At 43.6% G+C, this 26,341-nt stretch overlaps 1 protein-coding gene across 1 annotated transcript in view; it reads left to right on the top strand.

Annotated features, from left to right (window-relative positions):
* The window catches only part of neurl1aa (neuralized E3 ubiquitin protein ligase 1Aa), a 63,848-nt gene that overhangs the window by 2,790 nt on the left and 34,717 nt on the right, over positions 1 to 26,341 (top strand). Inside the window, exons 2-3 of the mRNA XM_084004974.1 lie at positions 13,642 to 13,892; positions 14,135 to 14,456. Coding sequence (XP_083861100.1) covers positions 13,642 to 13,892; positions 14,135 to 14,456 — 573 coding nt within the window. The remainder of the gene's footprint in view (positions 1 to 13,641; positions 13,893 to 14,134; positions 14,457 to 26,341) is intronic.

Here is a 26,341-nt window from a genome sequence, read left to right as displayed (position 1 = left end):
ATGTGTGTATTACTATTCACAGTAAATCCAGCTTGGTGAAATTCAGAGAGCACCTCTCGATGATGTCATGAACTCAGACAGATGCCGTTTGGTTTCCTAGTGGATCTGGGATTCCACATACAAAGCATCTATAGTGGTGATTTCAGCCATGATGGATGAAACCTTGTTGGTGTATATGGATATTATTCACAATCAGGATTTTGGTTTTAACAAAATTAAATGAACATGACCAGCCGTGATATAGACATTTTAAATGAGCTACATATCAAATTAAGTGTTGCATTACCGAACAGCCAGCCACCAGGCCTCACTTTGTGGTTGCTTTACTGCCAGAAATACGTGGAAACAGGCCCTAAGAGGTTTTGTTATCTAAATCTAACCGTACGTAGTTATTTAAAGCCCAACTTTGATGTTTTTCCCTAAACCTAACTAAGAGGTTTTGTTGCCTAAACCTAACTTTCCTTTTGTTGCATGAAGTCGGAAAAAACGATATTTCCAATTAAAATACATTTGTTTCAAAGTCGCCCTGAGCGACACAAAAGAAATAGAAAATTTGTGTCAGTAGATTTCAATTTCGTTGCAATTTCACAAACTGAATACCGAATGTTCAGTGGAAGAATAATCTACTGTATACGACTCTTATTTTGATGTGATTGGTTTATGAGCAGGAATGTAGTACAACATGAAATTCTTGTTTATTTAAATGTTCAAAAGTGCAATAAAAATGTGTTGTCACCAAAAAATCAATGAATAATCCTTAAAAATAATGATCTCAATACTAATCAAAATAATTGTGATTATAATTTTTGATCATAATAGAGTAGCCCTAGTCTGTCACCATGTAATTGCGATTCATGATAGTATCCCAATAATCAGCAAAATATGCTTAAAACTTAAAAAATGGTCTTAAAAACACACTGGAATGTAGGGCTGCTCGATTCATGGAATTTTACATTTACATTTAGGGCATTTAGCAGACACTTTTGTCCAATGTGATTTGTCGAAAGAAAGAAACCACAACATATCATTGCGAATAAAGTAAGAGTGATAAAATAGAAACAAGTGTAAGGTCCTCGTCTGCGTAAAGTAGTAGCTGTTCGGGTGGTGGCACAGTTAGACCTAACAAGTGTGTGAACATCTTCAGAGGTGAGAAGGCTAAAGCTGGTAAGGCCATCAGAGGTGAGAGTTGGGGGAAATGTTTTCTGGGAGGTTATAGGAGGGGAGGAGAACATGGAGAATAGTTTCCTGGAGTTGGAGGTGGAAGAGTTGATCCTTGACAGGTAGAAGACAGATTTAGCGGCCGTGGGTGGGTGGAGAGAGGGAGAGTGTGAGGTCAAATGTGGAGAAGAAGTCAATGAATTCAGATGAGTGCAGCTTTCCCGGGTGGATGTTGAAGTCACCCAGGATGATGAGTGTTGTGCCATCATCAGGGGAGCAGCTCAGGAGGGCATCCATCTCATCTAAAAAGGAGAGGACCAGGTGGCGATAGATCACTATGATGTTGAGCTTGAAAGGAAGGGTGACAGAGACGGCGTGGAATTCAAGTGCAGATCAGAGTGGGTGGTCCAGGGTAAGGACCAAATAGGACCACCTAGGTGAGATAAGCAGTCCAGTTCCTCCTCCTCGACCTGTTGATCTTGGGGAGTGTGAAAACGAGAAGGCAGTTGAGAGGGCAGCTGGAGTGTTTTCAGGGGTGATCCAGGTCTCCGTAAGGGCCAGGAAGTAGAGAGTCTGCAGGGAGGCATAGGCTGAAATGGTGTCCGCTTTCTTGACTGCAGACTGGCAGTTCCACAGCCCCCCTAGTACTTCAATTCCGTACCGGTGGAGAATGGTGGGTAGCAGAGATTGGATGGGTTACTGCCTCCACCGATGCATCTCTGGAGAAACTTCCGGTTTGATGTCCTGACTGGGATAGAACACACTGGGATACGATGGGTGGTGGTTGAGTCTTGATTCCCAGATAGACTCCCTTGTCTTTGTTCAACTGTCTTCGTTCGGCTGTCCTGACGCTGTAGTGACAAGCTCTTAAGTGCTTGGTTTACCTCATGCAGGGTTAGCCCCTCCCCCACAAGACAAGACAAGACTAAATATTACAACTAGCTCTACTCACAGAATGCCTAAACCCAAATCTACAATTAGTTTCTGACTTACCAACAAGATAAAATGCAGCTTCCTTCCTTTCTTCAGACAAAATGTAGTTTTAGTTACGATTTTGGCTTCCAACGATTTTGAAAACAAGATAATAATAAAACTATTATTTTGCCGCATTCCGTTTCGCAATGATGCTCTCGTTTTGTCATGTGTCATGAATTCAGTGCCCTTTACAGTGGTGCGCTTTCACCCCTCCCTAAAAGCCCAAACTCACTCAGCCAGGCTGTGGCATACATGTTTAGTTTTACATGTTTTATATTATATATTTATTTTTTATTTATTCATCTTGGTTTTTTTTTCCATATTTAGTTTTTCAGTTGTATTATATTTGAATTTAAAGGAAATCCACTGTTAAAAAGAGTTTTTTTAAACTTCAATAAATGCGTTTCCAAAAGTCAATGAGAGAGATTTTGTGTAAAATAATTGCGATCTTGATAATGACCAACATAATCCTGCTTATGATTTTTGCCATAATTGAGCAGCCCTACTGGAATGATCCCCCTTGCATTAATATCAGATAAATACATTAAAACAATGATCGTGAGCTGGACAGCTTTTTCAAGTGACTTTTGACGATATTAACCATTATCCCGATAATGAAAAGAACCCCGATCAACTCATTGCGAGTGTTTTGTGCGATTATGGTCCCATCCCTTTCACCAACCCAACCGTCCCCTGTCCAACAAGCAGCAACACACAGCCGGCTCGTTCATCCTCGTCCTCCTGCCGCGTCACCTTGAAGGCAGTGCCCACATAGTGACTTCCAGCCAGGACTCGATCACATCTCGCCTTCTTTCAGTCGATCCACGCTGCATATCATTCCTCCCCACCAGCCTGCTCTCTCTCTCTCTTGACGCCACACAAGTCTCATTGGAAGACATCGTGCTCCACTGTATTATTACTTATTGATTAGTGTTACGTAATCCTGCTCTTGAAGAAAATGTGGTAGCAGCGGGAGGATTAGTGGGCCGTAGTGACATCATCACCTCCGCTGTCTAACCTGCACTGTAATAGTGCACGGGGTAATAGTAGGGTTGCACATCTCTCTGTGATAAACGATTCGATATGCATCTAGATACACAGGTTACGATTCGATTCAAAAACGATATCCTTCAGACCGATTCGATTCGAATCGATTCCATACAGTGTAAGATACGATACGATTTGATTCTACGGTTAATATTTGTTGTAGATATTTAAAAAAATAAAGAAGCCAATTCTATGAAAGTGACAGTACAATAGTTTATTTTTAAATATGTAAAATACCACATAGCAAGCATTGTGGCTGTATGGCACTGGCAAAAAAAAAAAAAACACAACAACAAAATCACATGTCAATGTATTTATTTGTAGACATGGACCAAAAAAAAAGTCTGGCTGAATCATTGGCTGGCGGTCACAGGACAGTGTCGTGGACGCTACCCGTGCTGCGGCCGCCTCTTGTGGTGCAAGTTGAGACGCAAGCGATTGACATTCAAAGCCATCCATCTCTCACGTGCGGTGATGGAGTGCCTGCGGTCACACGGCAGCGTCGTATGGAAGGCCATCCAGTTCAAATATACGTGAATTCGAACACATTAACAACACATAGACAGCACGTAGACAACGCGCTGTCAATGATACATTTTTCACGCGTTAACGTGTTGTCTACGTGTTGTTAACATGTTAGAATTCACGTATATTTGAACTGGATGGCCTTCTATAGCGTCACAGCCGCCTGTGAAATTACTTTGAAAACCCGGCTTGACAGCAAATAAAACTCGACTAAACTTGACTAAAGAATCGACTAAATGGCAGTGCAGCCTTTTACAACAGCCGCTATCATAAGGCTCAAAAGCCGCCACCAAATAGCAGCAAGACATCGTTTTAAATTACATGACCGCCTGAGGCTTCTCTGACCAGCGTCATTATGGAAACCCCACCACCAGGCAACATTACCATGGTGACCAATCATCTATCAATTCATCATCAACACTGAAGCAGGAGATTTGTCATGGTGTTGCCTAGCGGCGTGTCAAGTCCTTTGGTTACCACGGACACAATGAGTTCTTGGTCCCTGTCCCCAGGTAGGACGGCAGCTTTAGTTACTGTCTGGGCCTCGCTGCTAGTCTCCCTGTCACCCAAACACACACACACACACACACACAGACACAGACACATACACTCACACACAGCATATTGGCTTTCACACACTCTGGTCGGCCTTCTGCATCTGTCACAAGGTGCATGCATGCACATGGATGAAGCTCGACAGAAAGTCATCCTGCCTGAGCTCGTCTCTGTGTGCACCTCAGCCCAAACGATAATGCGCATGAGTAATTGTCACTATTATTGTGCGATTCGTTTTCACAGTTGGTGGAATGCCATTTTGTCATGACTCAGTGGGATTGAATACATCATCCAGACACTGCTATGTAAACATCATTAAGACATTGTTTGTCACTGCCCTGCAGGCTCGTTGGCAGCGCTGTAAATCACGCTGTTGGCGGATCTACGGAGAGCAAAAGCAAATAAAGAAGTTCAGAGGAACATTTTTACACTGGTAATCATGCATCTGAACAAGATGTCATCACAGACAGTCACTGTGATGTAAAAAATAATGCAAATGATGTTTTATTAACAGATTGTTGTGGTGATGGATCTAAAGTATGGCAGTACATTAATAATTGCAATAACTTGCTACTTTATGTAACACCCAACACTAGCCTGCACGCTTGCGTATTTCTCAAATGGCTTAAATATTTCAGGTATCAGAGATCCACACTGGCTGTGTGTGTGTGTGCGTGTGTGAGTGTTTGTGTGTGTGTGTGTGTGGTCTCCTAGGATGAGTGTTAAGCTGGGCTTTACATAGCAACAAGTGCAGGGAGTGGGTTGGTACGTGGGCTACCTGTGCTTCATGAGCACTCCTGCTGTTGTGACTGAATGCTATAAAGCCTGTTTCCACGGTGCTAACGTTATCAATAATGGTGGTGATCTGGGTAAATGGTAGCTGCACATACTAGCCAATAGGGCAAGAAAATGATTGTTTAAACTAGGGCTGTCAAAGTTAACGCGTTAATAATCCTCTTAACGCCGTTAATTTTTTTAACGCGCGATTAACGCTCGGTATTTAAAAAAAAAAAAAGAAACGCGCATTGTATGATTTATGGCCGTCGGTGGCACCTGTAGTCTTGATCCAGAGGGAGGCAGAAGAAGAAGAAGCAGGATTGGCGCCACTACGGGACAAAGGAGGAAGCGAAGAAATGGAGAAAGGACTTGTGAACGGCAAATTCACCTTCAAAAGACTGCCGGATGGTTCAGTCGATAGGACCAAAGTCATCTGCGCGTACTGTGGGTATGAAATGAGCTACCATAGAAGTACATCCAGTCTGAGATATCACTTGCAAGCCAAACACACGGCAGATGCAGAGAGCCCGCCGCCGCCCCCTCGGCCAAAACAGACGACCCTGGATACATTTCAAACTTATCTCCTGTTACGCTATCTCCTGTGACATGGTCACTTTAATTGTTTGTGATATATTCTTATAACCATGTTTTGATCCCATGTTTTTGTAAGGGGATATTTGAAGTGTTAAATAAACATTTTCATAAATCAAGTATATTTGCCCTTATGTTGTTAAAAGTATTAAGAATATGAAAAAAAATACATTAAGGTACATTTAGAAGAAAAAAAATGTGCCAAAAAAATGCGATTAATCGCGAGTTAACTATGGACAAAATGCGATTAATCGCGATTAAAAAAATCTATCTTTTGACAGCCCTAGTTTAAACGCAATGATTCACTATCTTACATGTACTGTCTGTGTGTATGCATCCTTATGCAAGTTCCCCATATCCTCATATAATGGTTTGTGAATAAAAGGTTTTCTTTTTTTTAATAATAAGTGCACCTGCACAAGCCCACGAACAACATGTGAGACAACAATCTACCTGGGAAAAGATTGTGGTTTGGGTTTATGACACAAATGAAGCATATTTACAAATTTACTATAGTTACTTCACTTATAATATAAAATAAGCATGTTTGTTGCATAACATCACGTGAAATAGGCACATTTTTGTTATGAAATTAGCACATTTGATATGTAACTTTGGATATGACATTAGTGTGTTTGTTACGTAACTTATGACATGAAATAAGTTTACCATATAAGTATGTATGTTGGATAACAAAAGCAAGGTCAATAAGTCCATTTTGACTTTTTGGTTTCACCCGGGACACACCGGGTCTCGTGAGAGTCCCGTGTTTGTCTGACCCGTCCGTCCACCCGGACCTCGTCCCGGCATGGACTTTGTTGCTCTTTACACGACGTCACCTGACTTCTTTGGAGGCAGACCTGCAGTTCCTGGCTCGCGACTACGCGGGTTATATACGACTTCTAGCGCATTACTTTTCTCAGATATAAGTACAAGCAACGAATGAAACCAGTCTGGCTATTTAATACGTTTTGCAACTCGCTACATGCTGCAAACATTATCCCAGAACTCGTACCACACTTCACAAAAAACACTTGATTATAACTTCTAACCTCATTTCATATTCTACAGCTTCACTATTAATTTAAGTGACCATTTCTTTTGGAGGATAGCTTTGACAGTTGTTCCGTGTTGTTCAGTTGAACCAGGAAGTCATTTGCCAGCCAAATACTAAGCAAACGTTTGCATTTTACTCTCCACCTCTAAATTACTATTTGCATGGTAAACCACTTAAGTGACGGTTGGTGAGTGACACACACACACACACACACACAATCGCCAAGAGATTAGCTCGCTGCTCCACAGAAGTTTTCACTGGCGTATGACAGGTGTCGGCCACACACGGGCCTGTGTATTGTTGTCATTAGCGGGATAAAGACCTCTGCATTCTGGGGAAATACAAGCTTTTTACCCCGCTTGTTCAAGATTTCCTTGACCTTTGGTGAAATGGCTCCAGTGTGGCTGTATAAACGGCTCCCCCCCCCAGATAACACACTCATAAAGGGGGTGCATAAATCTTTGTGCACAAACAGAGTATTAAAGCGGCAGCTGTCAGATTGATGTTAACAGGAGCCATTTTCAAGCTGTTTACAACAAGGGGCCACATTTCAGGCTCTGTGGACATAAGCATATACTCCAGGATTTGTGTTGCTGAGGTAATTGGAGGCCTGAGACCAGCCGGTAGGCTCGAGGCTGCTTTGGTCTGTCTAGTAACTTAAGAGTACACTGAATGTTAAACAGTAAAACGGCTCTGTGGAATAAATCATTTTCTCCTCAGTAAAGAGACTGCACACACAACATGGATTCACCTTTTAATGTTGTGTTCACATACAGTCACCTGTTCGATATTTATTAATGTAGCCCCAATAATCTCTGAAGGAAATATGAGACTGCCTAATTAGGCCTATTAAGTTATTTATTTTAGAAGTGTCATGGGGCCAAACTTTTACACTTAGTATTATGTTAAATAATACATAAGTACTAATTGAAATGTGACAACATGTTAACTTTTTAATCCTAGAAGTAGGTTGTTGTTGTTTTAATAAACACACTGTATCATTTAATATTTTTTCAGTTTCCCCCTTTTTGAACAGTTTTAAAATCGTAGTCCACAAACCAATGTGTGACATCACAATGTCTACATCCACTTCTTATATACACTCCATCTTCACAACTAATGCATTTGCTGATACTCCGGGTAATAAAATGATGATGTCCTTATAATCAATGAAATTATAGTATTAGCAGGTTATTTACTTAAAACTAAAATACTGTTTTGAACAGGATTCTTGGAAGCAGCCACAGTGACCGTGACAGCAACAGTTGTACGACCTAATGTTAGCGCTGTGTGGCTGTGTCAAAAGTAGTAGTAATGTTGATCAGTGGGAATATTTTTATATATATATAGTATATATTTTTTTTAAACTCATATTGAAATTAGGGCTGGGCGATTTTTTTCGATTTATTTGATTAGTTTGCATTTTTACTTTTCTACGGTTTGTGAAATGGCTGAACCGCAAAATCGCGACTCAAAAACAGTTCTAGACTCCGCAATTTGTTTAGCTTTAAGGGACTCCGTAGCCAACGCTCTCACTTTACAGAACGCAAGCAAAAGTCATCAACATACGATCATATTCACGACAGACGGACCATACACCCCTCCTCATTAAGCCCTGCCCCTCCCGTGCTCTTCCTTACCTGTGGCCAGTCACAACAGGTGACACTGACCAGACATGCAGTCAATCAAATGGCACAAACAATAATAAAGGCACAGTCTCTACCATTTTGACTCTTTATTAAACCAAATTACTTTGAGTTTAGCCGTCTTACGGATTTATTACTGCAGTTATTTAGGAACTAATTTATCGGAATCCCTGCTTTCTATTTATGAATCACATTTTATACGTTTTTTCAATGTGATTTAAAAAAAAATCTTTGCACAATAATGACAGCCAAGTGGTGCTGTTTTTTTTTTTAATTCTTGAACAACTGATTTGTTCACATAGGCCATAACCTCACTTATTTTTATTGTGTTAATACACAAAATATGTATTTCAATTTTGCCTTGGTCTTTTTAGTTTGTTAAGAGAAAAACAGAAACAAATCGAGGTTTAAATCGAAAATTGTCCATTAGTTTGAAAAAAAACGAGATTTTATTTTTAGGCCAAATCACCCAGCCTTAATTGAAATGATTTATTTTTGAATACTTCAAATTCATAAACAATTAAAGGGCCAGATACGACCCTGTGATGTCCTTTTGCTAAATCCCAACCCTCAAATGCAGACTGGCCAATCATAGCTAGCATCAACCAGACCAGGGTTCGACAACAGTCCAGCTCTGCTTCATAGACTGTCATGCAATCGTTTCAGATGTTTTTGCATTTTTATACAGGTTTTGTGGATTTGGACTTACCTAAAATCCTGTAGAGCTATCATCAGCAGAGATAGAAACATTTACACTTTGATGCTTCTGTACTGGATCGTTTTAGTGATTGTAACCGTGAAGAGAGACCCACCTGCTCCTGGATCTATTCATCAAACAATCACACCCTCCTGTCTGCTTCTCTCTGAAGTTGCTTTTTTCAAAATTAGATCATATTTCTCCAGGTTGTGCAGTTAGTGACAGTGGGCTCCATGTAAGTGTAAATAGTTAATAGAGAATAGAAACCACACTCTTCCTCTACAGTACATGTTAACTTGAAGAGCACTCAAAGACGCTTAGATGCCACTGCATCTGTTGTCGCTGCTCCGCAGTCGACCCATTTGTTACAGTCTATGGATCAGTGTATCCTCCCACTGACCTGCGAATGCAAAAACCAGCGGTTGAGTCTTTCAGCATGTGTGGTTAGTGAAATACTTGATGAAAGGATGGAGGATTTAAAGAAATCGATCAGAATGATACAAATAAAGTAAGAAGTTATCTGTCCCCTGTAAACTGAATGGACTACACAAGCTCAGCTTCAAAAAGCTACAATCTGAGACTATAAATATCATGTTGTTGTGTCTGAGTAAACAAAGGCATCTGTTATATCCTTGCTGATAGCCACAGAGTGAAAGAGTGCGCTGATCAAGACCTTTAGATACAAGGGGTTGCTAAGGGACATGAATTCACACATAGGCTGTTTGCCTCCACAGCAGCTGCACCTCTTTTGAGCCCAGCAACGCTTTCAGCTCAATCTGTCCAGGACCATGTGCTCCACATTCAACAACTGCTCTCCTGTGGCTCCGCCGAAGACAAAAGGCCTCGACAGTGCTCTTAGATTGGGGCCAGACTGAACGGTAGACACGCGTACAGGGTGAAAAACAGAAGGGGTCATTAATAGATGAACACAGATGAGAGGGAGAGGACGGAGACAAAAGAGAGAAGGGGGAGAGAGAGAGAAAACTCAAAGCGTGCTGATTTTTACAACTAGCTGCATGGTCTTATCAGGACTCCACAGGACATCTGCTGCTGCCACTGCTATTTGTTTGTCCTCTGTGATTTTGGCTGAGGGTATAGAGTGGGTCCAACATAAACTGAATATTAACTAGACTTTTACAGTCACATTTTCTATTATAGTCATTTACATTTTGTAAGTGAGGACCATCATTTTCTTTTTTTCTCAGTTTTCCAATCATCAGTATGTCCATCTCTCATGAATGTGATATCTTGGGTGAATTTCTTCACATTTAGCACAAACATCCATTTGGACTCAACGTTGAACAAGACGGTAAATGTAGTTCCCATAGCTAGGTGGCCAAACATTGGGTGTTGAAATGTGTCCAGCATAGCTGACTGAAGAAATCTGATATGTCAGTGTAAACATCGTGTTATGCTAATGTTTATGCTGATGTATAAGTTCTTCTTATTTGAAGAGCTGGTGTTTCCTTCTAGCCAGTAAATCATCACAGGGAGAAATCAATAAAGAAGAAACAGACATACTAAAATCTCCACTCACACTGAATTGTCCATAATGCAACACAGCTGGGAGACACGTGATTTGCTTTGAGTCCGAGATGGGCCTCTATATCTCAACCTTAGACTGTATGCATCTACTTATTGAGTCAGTCCAGTCTCCTTCTGCAAGCTGGAATGCAAGATACAATTATTTGTCTGGTTCATATGTAGTGGGCTGCTCTCTTTCATGCAAGAATAATGTCTTAATCTCAGTTTCAATTGAGCCAAACAATGGATCGTTTCATTAATATGAATGTGGTGTGTAATATGACAACTAGTCAAGTGTGTCACAGTGGTACAAGACACAGGACCCAAAAGCACAACCAGAGACTCAGGAGAGCTCATAATCTTTACTGGGGTAATCAAGGGGTCAGGTGCACAGGGTATCAGTCAAGACACCTGGAACAAGAGGAGACGTGAGTACAAGAAGCAGGGAATATCAAAATAAGACAGGAACTAACGACACAAGGACACATAACCTAAGACCAAATGAGAGCATCAATTAAAACAGAAGCAGACCTGACAAAGTGCTGACGCTTGGTCAGTAACCCTTGGGGACTGATTCAGCCAAACTAAGAACAAGCATGTACATATCAATGACGTGTTGATCAAAGCACATTCACTATTTCACAAATGTAGCATCTAGATGTCTAAGGTTTTCTTGTACAGCAGAGAGGGCCCCATTGCACTGATCAACCCTGGAAGCTATGCTGTCTGAAGCAATGAGACCTCAGTGTCCCAAGTCTGCATTTGGCTGCATTACATTGTTAGCCATCCAGCCTTCAACAGCAGTCCAGTCAGTGATTCAGTCTCATAAGGCTTAAAAAAGACATAGAGCTGGATATCGATATATATATTAATCGCACAATTTGCCGTAATTAATCGCAATTAATCGCTTGGTTTCTTCTTAAGAATAAAGTATGGTATAATGGATATTTAAATGTAAAATGATGGAATTTATGTAGAATCAACACAAAGGAAGTATTTAAATTCAAATACTATTGTTAAATAGCAGCTTTTTTAACTTTAAGCACAGATTCTCTCATGTGAACTACAGATTTCCAAAGAAACCATCAAGGCCATCAAAATTAACTGTCAGCTTGAAAAAGGCATATTTCTTATATGCCTTTTTCAAGGCCATCAAAATTAACTGTCAGCTTGAAAAAGGCATATTTCTTATATGCACTAACAGAACATTTCAAAAAGGTCCACAATAGAACATGCAAATATGGAAAAAAGAACAAGGAAATATTCTGCTGTGAAGTCAGAATGATAAATCCTTTTCACTCCATAGAACAACAAGTCAGCTTAGTCCTCCTTTACATTCAGCCCGTTACTGAGACAGACCAGTCTGTTTACATTGTCAGAGGATAAAGCAGCACACGCTACATCTAGTGTTTCTCACGCAGACAAATTACCGGGATAATTAAAAAAAACTGCTCGGCACGATCCCCGACCCCTCCCCGCTGACACCGCAGCCTCAGCCAAAATCTTACAATGAACTCCGTTAAAAACTAATGGCCAACGGCTTTGCGGCACATGTCATCATAGGTCTTACGTCAGCCGCCACGGGAAGTAAACAAAACACAGCTGCGTTAATTTCGTAAAAAATATATATTTCATAATTAATGCATTTCATAATTAATGCAAAGATTAACGCGCTAATTTTGACAGCACTAATATACATAACATAAACATAATACAGTACCACCTATATATATATATATGTATATATATGTATATATATATAGGTGGTACTGTATTATGTTGCCAGCCAGTATATATTATATGAGCTATAATATATATATATGCTGCTATTTAACAAACATTGCACATACACTTATTATACGCATATTTATGTGTATGGTCTCTGAATGACAAGGAATTAGAATTAGAACTACTAGAATGTTTCTGCAGTAAATTTCTTAATTTTGATCAACCACATGATTATACACCATTTGATAAAAAAGAAAAAATGCTCTTAAATTGTAAAACACTGAATTTTGAAAACTTAAAACGGAAAACACAGAATTCGGGAAAAAATAAAACGGAATCTGGAAAAAATAAATGGATTTCATAGGGCCCTACCTACTAGTAGTAGTGAACCAAAACATGGCCAGACATATGGGATTTGAACCTATTGAAGGTTGTTCTCTCTTTATCCCAGTGTGCTGCTCAGATCTGTTCAGATTGTCTCATGTCCTTTCACTTTTCACATTTCCTGTTGCATTTACAGTACTTACTTGACTTCCATACAGATACGAAGAAGATATAATGTAAGCCTGACAGGCTGTTGGTCATGTTTAATAAAAAGTTCTTAATGTAAACATTAATAATTTTAATAATGCGCCAGGTTAGAGGGTTCCTTGTATAATTTACAGCATTAATTCTATGACAATATATTTCATATCCAAGCAAAAGTGGTATTGTAACTGAAATATCCCTAACCGAATTGATATTGAATCGGAGATTAAATCGAATCCGGACCTTGTGAATCGGAATCAAATCGATTCAGGAAATCAGTGGCGATACCCAGCCCTATCCCTGACATGTGGAAATCTGACACTAGAGGGAAGTGTAGTTTCTCAGAGTTTCAAGAGGAGGGACTCTGACCAAGCAACGGTATTTGACAAGTTGGGAGTGAGAATGTTCTGAAAAGGTGGTACTGTATTATGTTGCCAGCCAGCACACAGCTTCTACGAAAGACTGTAGACAGATGCCCAACTGAATAGCTCACAGTGGACATAGAGCATCTTATCACATCCGAAAGAGCCTTTGTACAGTTAATTATGTATTGGACATGTGTTGCAATGTAGACCTACATTGAGATTTGCTTTTCACCCTGCAGGACCCATTGTGTGATTATCACTGATGAGCTTATTAGTCCATTGCTCACAAGTAATCAACAAATAACCCAAATACAAGAACTCAGAAATCTTAGATTAAGCTGTATTTTCTGTGATGCAAAGCTTTTCATCAAATTTAAAACAAAAACATGTGACACTATTACCGTGACTGAACCTTTGTTTTTCGCAGTGAAACTCAACTGTCTCTTCTTTTGTCTCTGTCTGACTCAGACTCTCTCGGTGGCCCATTCCCGTCCACAACACACCGATGCCACCACAAACCCAAGAGGTGTCTGCCTATCCATTGTGGGAGTGTTGGCGGGCCCCTGCCCATGAGCCCTCTTCTTTTTCATCCAAATGCCAAGGGATCCCAAATTGTCATGGATGTTGCTCAGAAGACAGTCAAGAGGCAGGCCAGTTTCTGCAATGCCATTACCTTCAGCAACAGGCCCATAGCACTGTATGAGCAAGTCCGCCTCAAGGTATTCTATGTCAGAATGGAGCACTTGAGCTCTTTAAAGTCTGGCAGCTTTTAAACTGTTTTAAACTGATTTATAGCCTCATGTCAAATGTTCTATATTTTCCTGTACAGTATGCAGTCTTTGAAAACTTTGAAAACATAAATCTTATGTATTAGAATTATTATTATTGTACATTTCAAGGAAATAATCAAATATATTCCAAATAATACCAATAAAGCCACATTTGGTTCTCTTGTCTCTAGATTACCAAAAAGCAATGCTGCTGGAGCGGGGCTCTACGTCTGGGCTTCACGGCCAAAGACCCCTCCAGGATAAACCCAGACAACCTGCCCAAGTATGCCTGCCCCGACCTGGTGTCCCAGAGTGGCTTCTGGGCCAAGGCCCTGCCTGAAGAGTTTGCCAATGAGGGCAGTGTTATCGCCTTTTGGGTTGACAAGAAGGGCAGAGTGTTCTACCGCATTAACGAGTCCAGTCCCATGCTGTTCTTCAGTGGAGTGCGCACAGCCGAGCCCCTCTGGGCCCTCATTGATGTTTATGGTCTGACCCGCGGAGTGCAGCTGCTAGGTAAGATGGTTGAAGAAGCATAAAATGCAGAGCTGAATTCAAGGTCTTGATTGAAGTCCATGGTTAGTTAATTAGTTGAATCAGGTGTCTGGGCTATTGGACACCCCTACTTTAGGCTGAACATTTGTAAGATGCACCGACTCCATACTGAACAAAACTCTGTATTACAGATTGGACAAACAATACCAGGATCTGTTTGTTTGCTCCAAAGTATGTCTGTCTCCAAAGAAAGTCAATTTGTTGTTGTACTTTGCTACAGATTAAATCTATATGTGCACTCCAGTATGAAGCAGCGTTCTCATAGATGCCTAAAACATTCATAAGAGGAAATTGGTTCAATCTGTATTGTGGATTGTAACGCAACTTAGTTAGGGACTGTATGTTATTTATTTTAAGACCCACCGGAGGGATTTTCGGACCTCTTATCACTTTATGCATAACCCCCTGGCAATATAATTTATTTTGACATGACCCTGCAATCAACATGGCAGAATTTATCAACTCAATATGTTATATGTATGATGAATGGTCAGTTATACATGTTGGCCCTGCGATAGACTGGCGTCCTGTCCAGGGTGTACCCTGCCTTCGCCCAATGATAGCTGGGATCGGCTCCAGCCCCCCCGCGACCCTGAATACAGGATAAGCGGTAGACAATGGATGGATGAAATGGTCAGTTATTCATATTTCACAGTAACATTTGCTCCAGTCGCAAAAACTCGCCGACTGTGTGAATGCGTAAGTTAATAGTGGTATAATATAATATACAGTGTGCTGATAGCTCAGTGGTAGAGTTACCACCCAATGTACCAAGGCTCCAAGCAGCGTCACAGGTTCGAGTCTTCTTTTATAGCATGTCGTCCCTCTCTCTCGCCCCTTTCACTCTCACGCTGTCCTCCCGCAATAAAAGGCCAAAAATATGACTTTAAACAAATGAATATGTTGCTGAGATGTATTTTTGTACTATATTTGAAATGTTGCTGTGTTCATGACAAGAGCAGACAACCCCCCCCCCCCCCCTATTTTCCTCCGGTGGTCCATTCCATAAAAACCTTACCAAACCCTTCTATCTAGTGGTACATAAGTCTTGTCGAAGCATTGGTTCTTGTAACAATTTTTTTTGTCATTATGATCACTAGTTTTTCTTTGATGCAGCTTTTATTTCTGCAAATTAAGGAAGTGTGTCGTCATATTTACTGTAAGGAGTAAACACAGTACAGTACAGTTGTGTACAGTAAAGCCTTACATGAAGCAATTGAATAACTGAACAAAGGCTATCTATATCTGACCAATATTTGGCCCCCATGTTTACGCCAAAGCAGCGAGGGAGGGGGTACCGTGCATTATCAAGGTATGCTGGGTAGCTTAACATGCATAGCCTTGGATAGTATGGCCCAGGCTTTGATGTGGGATAATGTATACACATATTTCTTTCCCCTTGAGGCGCTGTGCTGTCAACCCTTCTGTTGTTGTGAAAATAGATCGGTGGTCACATGGCCCATAGATAGCACATTTGATTGCGATTGTGTAAACTGTGTTGATGGTATCTTCGGGGTGGTGGGGGTTGATGTTTGGTATTCTTTGTTTTCCCCTCTCTTTGGTGACAAGTAACACTTATGGTTCATAATGCAAAGTCCTGTGTGGAAGTCTGTCCTGATAAATTATTGTTTGCAGATGGATATCAGATAATGAGACTTTTAGAAAATGGTTCAAATACCAGATAACAGAGCCCCACGAGTCGTGTCTCTGTAATACATCTTTCTGAGAGATTGAAACACGGCTCCAAGCACCAACACTGGGCTTCTCCTTAGCCCGACTTAAGTCATATCTACTGTCTTTTTACAGTCAGGCCGTATGCAGTGCTCATGTTCCTCAGGGGGGCTAACTGACTGCCATCTACCCCCACAAACAGGGGTCTGTTCAGAGGGGTGGAACGCCACTGAAGGTCGAGATAGAAATAAATCATCCAGACTAGACATGGCCCTTTGTGATGCTCAATAGCCAATTGTGTCAGCTCCGTGCATCACATTTCTGTGCGCCACGCTCCGAGAACCTTTCCCCATCGTCAGATAAGCCCTCGGGCTTCCACATCTGAAGCCTTCCTCTCAGTTCACTTGTTATTTCATCAGGCATTTGAGGAGCTGTTGTTTTTTTCTCCAGCCTCGTATATATATATATATATATATATATATATATATATATATACATATATTAGGGCCGGGACTCGATTAAAAAAAATAATCTAATTAATTAGAGGCTTTGTAATTAATTAATCGAAATGAATCGCATTTTAATCGCATATAAATTTGACCTGAGAACAGTGAGAAGTAATTTTTTTTTCACATGGATTTTTAGTAAACCATTGAATAATGACTGAATACATAAGCTTAAGCAACAAAATATTGTTTATTTTTGTTCAACCCAGTCCAACAGACCAGTGCAATTTTTGCCATTAAGTGTAGCAATAGCATCTGGTGGAGTGTGGGTTTGGTGTGGTTCCTGTACTCGGAGTCGTGCTAACGTCCACGCTAGCTACCACGCTAGCGTCCACGCTAGCTGCTATATGTTTTGCATTGAGGTGATACTTGAGGCTCGATGTGCTGTGGTGATATGCGAATTCCTTGTATAATAATAGCTTGCACACAACCATGCTCTTATCGCGCTCCATCCGTTCGTTTTTTTATAACAAAATTTCCCATCCACGGGGCCAACCAAAGCGGTCTCATCAGCTTATTCTTCGTTCATGTTCACTGTGGTTTGTTGTATATATATGTATATATATATATATATATATATGTATATATTAGGGCCGGGACTTTAACGCGTTAATTAATTGCAAAATTAACACGTTAAAAAAATGTACGCATTTTAATCGCACTTATTTTTACACCGCGGAACGTTTCTCACTGGATGAATTTCAGGTGGACCGATTATACTGGAGCACCAACTAGCGTTCATGACTTCAGACAACAACAAACCACAGTGAACATGAACAAAGAAGGAGCTGATGAGACCGCTTTGGTTGGCCCCGTGGATGGGAAACTTTGTTATAAAAAACGAACGAATGGAAGCGTCGATAAGAGCATGGTTGTCTGCAAGCAATGCAACAAGGAATTTGCATCACCGCAGCACATCGAGCCTCAAGTATCACCTCAATGCAAAACATATAGCAGCTAGCGTGGACACTAGCGTGGTAGCTAGCGTGGACGTTAGCCTGACTCCTTCTCCGACTCCGACTACTTCTCACTGTTCTCAGGTCAAATTTATATGCGATTAAAATGCGATTGATTTCGATTAATTAATTACAAAGCCTCTAATTAATTAGATAATTTTTTTTAATCGAGTCACGGCCCTAGTATATATATATTAGTGGTGGGCCGTTATCGGCGTTAACATGCTGCGTTAACGCGAGACTCTTATCGGGCAATAAAAAAAATATTGCCGTTCTATTCTCAAAGTTTGGTTGGGAGCTGGGTCTATACTAAGCAAGCGATGATGACTTTCACTTTCATTTTAGCGCAGATGTATACCTGGCCAAATTGCACTGTAGGGGGCGAGAACAAGTCAAACTTCGAACCTGTGTATGCCTACTTTGAAATTACCACATCAAACGTGACGTGCTGACATGGATGCATCTATGAAGGGTTTGCTGGGTTTGCTTCAGGGAAAATGTATTTTTAAGAAGCTTTCCAATGGAAACCTCGACAAGACTAAGGTTGTTTGCACCTTGTGCAATGCGGAATTAGTTATTTAGTCATTATTTAGGTAGCACACACATATTATGAATGCCTTCGGCAGAATTCAAATGAGCCATTTTAATCTAGATTAATTCCAAGATTACAGTGAGATTAATCTAGATTTAAAAAATTAATCTATGCCCACCCCTAATATATACTTGTTGCACCGACGTCATATTAAACCCTATGGATTAAGAATGGGAGGTCACTTAAATTCATAACAGAACCAGTGTAGTGCGTACGTTGCAAAAGACTTTGCAGCCCTTTTCCGTAGTTAGAGATGCGGGCTTCCGTCACCTTATAACCTTATCATAATGCTCGATCCGGGCTACACTGCCATCGTGCACATTTTCAGCACTAACGTAATTCCAGACTTCTATAAAACAACACGGAAAGGCATTAACGTGGAGTAATGGTATTTTTATTTAACAGTGACTTTATGTTTAATGGTATATTTATTAAAAACAGTGACTTTATGTTTACAGGTAATGGTATATTTATTAAAAACAGTGACTTTATGTTCACAGATATATTTATTTAACAGTGACTTTATGTTTCATGGTATATTTATTTAACAGTGACTTAATGTTTAATGGTATATTTATTTAAAACAGTGACATTGTTTATTTCAAATATCTACATTTACTTTGGAAATTGTTTACCCCCTTTTTTATGTTGTCATGTCATATATGTGTGTGTGTGTGTATATATATATATACTGTATATATATATATATATATTGTGGGCGCCCAGTCTATGTTGCACAGCAGCGGGACAAACAATTGGGATAAACAGGCAGAAAACAGGGGTTTCGGTGAAATCAACTTAGGAGGGTTTTTTATTTAAAAGGTACAGGGAAAGGGGAGGAGGGAAAAAGGCAACTCAAATCGGCCTTGCGGCTGCCTCCACGGCTCCGTCTGGTCCTTTCAGGGGACTGGCGTTACGTGGGTGACGTCTCCACCCGCTCCTTCAGCCAGTCCAACCTTGGGCTTTTCCTGGGGAGTATATAAAGGCTTCAGCATTACCAGGCTAACTCAGCACACCTGTGAGGGGTAAGCTGAGACACCTGAGTGGGGCGGAGTCCCTAGGACACAGATTTGGGGTAGTACGTCCCACCTAACACCACACCCCTTGGCTGCCTATCAGTTATTAAGGCAAACTCACGGCCTAGCAAGTAATATCGTAATTTCTCCATGGCCCATTTAACTGCCAAGCATTCTTTTTCTATTGTTGCATAGTTTTTCTCATGGGGGAGTAGTTTACGACTGATAAAGGTTACAGGGTATTCCATGCCGTCATGTATTTGGGACAGGACTGCAAGTCCTACCTCTGATGCATCTGTCTGTAGCACAAACCTCTTGCTGAAGTCAGGTTTGTGCAACCCAGTCTCACGGCACAGGGCTTTCTTCAGGTGATTAAAGGCCAGCTCCAGCCGGTCCATCCACTTTACCCGGTTGGGTGCACTTTTGCTTGTCAGCTCATGCAGGGGGGCAGCTATGGAGGCAAAGTTTGGAATATACTGTCTATAATACCCCACTAACCCTAGGAAGGTCCTCACCTGACGTTTCGTTTGGGGTTGGGGCCAGGTGGCGATGGCATCCATTTTCTTCACTTGGGGTTTTACATTCCCTCGTCCCACAGTGTATCCAAGGTATATCGCCTCCTCCAAGACCAGAGAACACTTTGTTGGGTTGGCCGTCAGCCCCGCTTCCCGCAAGGCCTGGAAGACAGCCTCTAGGTGCTGGAGGTGGATATCCCAGGACGTGCTATGGACTAGGATGTCATCAAGATAAGCGGCTGCATAGTCCCGATGTGGCCGTAGCACCCGATCCATGAGCCTCTGGAAAGTTGCCGGGGCCCCATGAAGCCCAATTGGGAGGACCCGGTACTGGAAGGCCCCATCTGGTGTCGAGAATGCCGTTTTCGGCTTTGCTTGTGGCGTTAGTGGTACCTGCCAATACCCTTTGGTTAAATCAAGGGTGGAGATGAACTGGGCAGGTCCTAACCTTTCGACCAACTCAGTTTCCTGTAGTCATTACAGAACCTAATGCTACCATCGGGCTTCCCAACAAGGACTATAGGACTGGACCAGGCACTGTGAGACTCTTCCACCCCAAGGTCGAGCATTTTCCTCACCTCCTCTCGGATGACCTCTCGTCGGGCCTCAGGGATTCGATAGGGCCGGAGTCTAACGGTCTTTTCCCGGCTCTTTTCTGATATCGTGGGCGATGACTGTTGTCCTGCCTGGGATCTCAGAGAAGACATCTTTGCTTCTGGCCAGCAGTTCTCCAAGGGCCTGTACCTGTCTGGACGACAGCTGGTCACCCATCTTCACTGGTGGCAGACTCTGGGGAGGCAGGTTAGTTGCAAAGACACTGGAGGGAATGGGGGGATGCTTCAGTAAGTTTATGTAATAAATTTGCTTGCTTTTTCTTCGGCCTACCTGTCGTATCCGGTAATTCACTGGTACCACTCGTTCCATTGCCTCATAAGGCCCTTGCCATTTGGCTAAAAACTTGCAGGCGCTCGTGGGGACCAAGACCATCACTCTGTCTCCAGGTTTGAATTCTCTCACCTGGGCTCCCCGATTGTACACCTGTGCCTGTTGTGCCTGGGCTTGTTGCAGGTGCTCCCGCACTAAGGGCCAGACCTGGGTCATCCGGTGCTGCATCTGTTCCACATGCTCCACGACGCTGCGCTGGGGGGACGGCTGCTGCTCCCAGGCTTCCTTGGCCATGTCCAGCATGCCACGGGGTCTCCGTCCTTACATCAGCTCGAATGGCGAAAATCCAGTGGAACCCTGTGGGACTTCACGTATGGAGAAAAGCACATAAGGCAGCAGCTGATCCCAATTCTTGCCATCCACATCTACAACTTTGCGCAGCATGTTTTTTAGGGTTTTATTGAACCTTCTACAAGTCCATCTGTCTGAGGGTGATATACCGAAGTTTTAAGCTGTTTTACCTTCAGCCTTTGGCACAGTCTTTTCATCACCTCAGACATAAAGCAGGAGCCCTGGGGCCTCATGTACTAAGAATTGCGTGGATTTCCTACTGAAAAATGGCGTACGCTAGAATCCAGAAACTGTCGTACGCACAAAAAAAATCAGATGTATCAAAGTGTCTGCGTACACATGGATCCAAGCACTTTTCCTTTGTACATCCCAATCAACGTGGAATTAAGCGCACATGTGGAAGTGCTAAACTCCTCCCTGTCCACGCCTCCATTTAAATATGCAAATGACTTTAAATAGGGCCTGCACCGGGGATTCCCCTCTCTGCACCATCAGATCTACAAAATGAAAAAGGGAAGAAGCGCAACTTCACCGAGTCTGAGCTCGAAACGCTCTTAAACGAAGTCGAGACTCGAAGACCAGTATTATTTGGTAGCCTCTCATCAGGCATTAACACAAAAAAATGTGAGTGGGAGCGTGTGTGTGAGGCAGTGAACACTGTGGGGTCGGAGCAGCGCACACTCCCTGAAATAAAAAAGAAATGGTCCGACGTGAAGGTGGAGGTGAAGCGGAGGATTTCGGCCCACCGCCGAAGCGTGACCGCAACGGGCGGGGGGACAGGAGGATATTAATATATAATATATTATATTATTATATATATTAATGACTGCAGAAGTGCGCCGTGGCTACTGCAGTGTGACATTTCCAACTTTACGCACGCATTTATTGACACAAATACTGAACACAAGGAGACAATAAAGGGCTTAGATAGCTCTGCAGCTCTATTTTCACCAGGGAAAAACAAATGCACATATTTGAATGCACGTGCCCAAATGGGCATTGTGCTGGTTTACATTCGGGGCGCAATTAAACGGATACATTTACTCACCGAGAAGCCACCCATCGCGCACCGTGCCAGCCTCCAGCCTGTTACCAACCATGCTATTAGTAAGAATGAACGAGTCATGCGTTGAACCAGGCCACCTTGCCACGATGTTGGTGAGCTGCATTTGCGCATCACATATTATTTGAACATTTATTGAATGAAAATGTTTCCTGTTGACAAAAACAAATTCATCCTATGATGGCGCTTTTATAGCAACATGTGTGCAGTCAATAGCTCCGATTACATTAGGGAAACCGGCTCTTGCTGCAAATTGCGCTTTAATGTTGGCCTGTTCAACAGCATTGTATGGGAATTTGATGTACCTGGATGACATTCTTATGATCCCGTTCCACACATCTGGCATGGCTCGGCTCAGAGTGGACTGGCACACTCCTGACCGATCGGCCAGTTCCCTCTGGAAGGCTCCTGTTGCCAGAAACCCCAGAGTGGTCAGCACCTGTGTGGGCACGGACAACCCCTGGCTCCTGGCTGTGTTTCTTTCTAGGGCCGGCCGCAGCTCTGCGCACAGCTCCAGTAACACTGGCCTCGGCAACCTAAAACGACTCATGAGCCAGTTGTCGTCATTTGCTAACATATCCTCCCGTTCTCTAAACACCCTCTCACGTCTGATGTTACCGTTTGCGATGTCTTCTAACAAGGCCATGCTGCCATTGTTAATGCCATTTTTTCATCACTTTGTGCATGCTTTTATATTCATCCATATGATTGCAAACACGTGTTTGTTAATTGTCCATTAATGTGTCTCTGATGTGCACATTACTCTGAGGACTAATTGTTTTCACATAATTAACAGTTTCCCAGCATCACCTCAGAGTGTCGCCAAAGGAACAATAGCTGTAGAAACGTGCGTACGCCAGCCATGAAGCTGCTGTGAGACACCGCACATTTCCACGCTCATTTCACTTTTGATACATCTGAACGTTGGTGAGGAAAATTACGTACGCCATGTTTTTGTGCGTACGCAACATTGATACATGAGGCCCCTGGTCTGTAAGGATTTCCTCCGGCAAGCCCACTCTACTGAAGAGCAGGAACATCTCCCTGGCAACCGCCCTTCCTGTTGCTGCACGTAGGGGAATTGCCTCTGGATAGTGGGTGGCATAATCCATTATGACCAGGATATAGCGGTGGCCCCTGCTAGACTTCGGGAGGGGGCCGACAATGTCCATGCCAGTCCTACTAAAGGGGGTTTCAATGATGGGAAGGGGTATCAGTGGATTTCGGTACACTACCTTAGGGGAGTTGATTTGACACTCACCACAGTGCCGGCAGTATTCCTCCACGGCTCTCTTGACCCCCGGCCAGTAAAAACGGCTGACAATGCGGTCATTGGTCTTCTCCCGGCCCAAATGTGCCCCTAGTAAGTGGGAGTTGGCTAGGTACAACACCTTGGAGATGTATTCTCGGGGTACAAGCAACTGTTCACAGACATCTGAGTTTCTTTTTGTTACTCTATATAGCAGCTTATTTTTAATCATGAAATGGGGAAACGACACTTGACTCACCCCCATCCTGGTTTTGGCCCTTGACCACTTGGACATCCCTCCAGGCTTGGGTCAGGTTGGGATCCTGCAGCTGGGCGGAGCCAAATCGTCCAGGTCTAAGGATTTCCTCCACCTCGCCTTGGGGAAACTCTGAGAACACCTCATTATTCTGTATCTCTTCCAGGGGCTCCTCCTCAGCTGCACGTCCAGGATCTGTGGCCGTCCTTTCCTGTGCAGGGGCCTAGCCTCATCATCATCACTGGTTTCAGCCGGGCTGCCATCAGACGATGCGGCGGCGCAAGCCAGGTGTGTGTTGGGACTCTTCTCCTCCCCCAGGTGTCTTCGGATTCGCCGGTTCGGGTTCCTTAATGTGGCTGGCCAGTAGTGGGAGAAGCGTGGGCTGTATCGGCCGAAAAGCACCGGCACAGGCAGTTGTTCTACAACCCCGACCTGTAGAGTGAAACGCCCTCGGGGAGTGATGACCTGGACCTCCGAGGTGGGGTACTTCCGGGTGTCTCCATGGATGCAGGATACAGAGATCTCTTCTCCCCAGGTGGCACCAGCAAATTCTGGTCTGACGAGGGAGACCATGCTCCCGGAGTCTAGGAGCGCTTCTGTGTCTCTCCCACCTATCTTCACAGGGCACTTTGGGGCTGGGGCCCCCTCATGGACCCAACAGGTAGTGAGGTGCTGGCAGAAGAGGCCCTGATCACCCGTAGACGCAGCAGTCGGCATCGGTTCATCCCGGCTTGGGCACTCTCTGGCAAGGTGTCCCGCCTGGCCACAGGAAAAGCAGCGTGGGAGAGGGGGAGGCATCAACCCCCGTCTCGACATCTGGCCGGCCCAGCCAGTCGGTGTCCGGGCTGGTGGCGCGCTCACAGCTTTGCCACTTGTCTCCCTCTCGACCTTGGCCTTGAAGTTGTTATGCTTGGCACCTTCTGACCGCATCATGCTCCCCATCACCCGGTGATTCTCCAATAAGGCTATCAACGTCTCTATATCCGAAGCCCCGTGCTGGGCGACATACCTCTTGACGTCGTTTGGCAGTCCACGGATGCATCGGTCTATTAACACTCTGTCCACTATCGGTGGCCCTGCAGCTGCTTCCAGCCAGCTTTTGGTGTGACGGGCCAGCATTGTTACCTGTGCCCGGACTGGGACAGCAGGATCATAGCTCCAGTCGTGCACCTGCTGGGCCCGAGCGGGAAGACTGAGTCCATACTGGGCAAGGATGGCCTTCTTCACCATATCATAGTCCATGGCCTCTGCAATGGAAAGGTCCCGGCAGGCTTTCTGGGCTTCCCCAGTCAAAAAAGGCATCAGGTTGTTCGCCCATTCTGTTCTTGGCCACTTCTCCCTTACTGCAGTTCTTTCGAACAAGGCAAGATACGTCTCGACGTCATCATCTGGTGTCTGCTTGGTCAGCACATCTTGTGGCAGCCGCTCCCATCTTCCGCTTACCTTGCACAGCTCAGCCACAGCTGCCTGCAGATTGGCTTGGATGGTCACAATCGCTCTCAGCAATTCTTCCATACTTTCTTCTTTTTTTTCTTTCTTCTTTTTTTTTTGACATGCTCTATTCCAACTGGTTGACCCACTGATAGCGAGGACTCAGACTGCCCGCATTCTCCACCATATGTGGGCGCCCGGTCTATGTTGCACAGTAGCAGGACAAACAATTGGAAGAAACAGGCAGAAACAGGGGTTGCGGTGAAATCAACTTAGGAGGGTTTTTTATTTAAAAGGTGCGGGGAAAGGGGAGGAGGGAAAGAAATTCTCCAGGCGCTCCGAGTCCACTGCATGGTCCACCCTGGCGATCTCCTCTAATCCATAGCAGAGCATCTCACGGAGCCGCCATGTCCCCTTTTTTGTGGCTACTTTTATGCTCACACAGTACCTCTTTGTCTCAACCCTCGCCTCCATACCACCTACACCGTATACGACCAGCGTAATTGGCTCACCTGACAATCCAAGCCTCTCTGCTGCTTGGTGAGTGATATAGTTGGTATCGGAGGCTAGATCGATTAGGGCTCCGACCTAGTCTCCTCTCTTGGTCGTGACCTCCACCAACATCATGAGGACCGGGTGTTCTTTCGGTCCACTCTCATCCACCAAATCTTTGCCAGCACATATTGTTGAGGACACCTTATTTGTGCAGGCCTTCCGAACGGCCTCCGGCCGCTCTGGAGTCAGACCTAGACTAGCAAACAAAGCCTCTTGTTCTTCGGTTGGACCACGGGGTTCTCTCCTATTTTCCCCCTTGGTCTCCGCCCAAGCAGTGCCCTTTTTGGCGGGTGATTTGAGGCACAGGAAAAAATGGTGATCTGGAGGGGTGTCACCTCTTTGACATTCGTCATTGCGACACAGAAAGATTTTAATGCACGGACTGTCCCTCCCATGGAGATCCAGGGATTTGGGGCAGGCTTTTGTCTTTTTCACTTAAGCCCTCCGCTCTGCCGTGTTGGCCTTCTTAAATGCCTTACAGCGGTATAGACGTCCAGTATGCCCCTCTTCGCCACACATACCGCAAGGATCACACGATGATCCTTCTCTCGCCTCGCTTGCCGTGGCCTTGGTAAATGAACGCCTTTCCTGCCTTCGGTCCCCCGGTCTTTCCTTCGGCTATTCACGGGGGCTCGGTTCACCCGCTCTGGGAGGGTTCGGTCGTCTGGTGATCTGCAACTGCTCCAGTTGCACCAGAACCATCTTCTGATCTCTCAGGAACTGCCATAGTTTGCCGAACCAGTTATGTGGGTTGCTGGCCGCGTCACATGGGTACAAAAGCCACTTTTCCTTCATACTGT

Source organism: Eutrigla gurnardus (assembly GCF_963514095.1).
Source record: "Eutrigla gurnardus genome assembly, chromosome: 3".
Taxonomy (NCBI): domain Eukaryota; kingdom Metazoa; phylum Chordata; class Actinopteri; order Perciformes; family Triglidae; genus Eutrigla; species Eutrigla gurnardus.
This window is presented reverse-complemented; position numbering and strand designations above follow the sequence as displayed.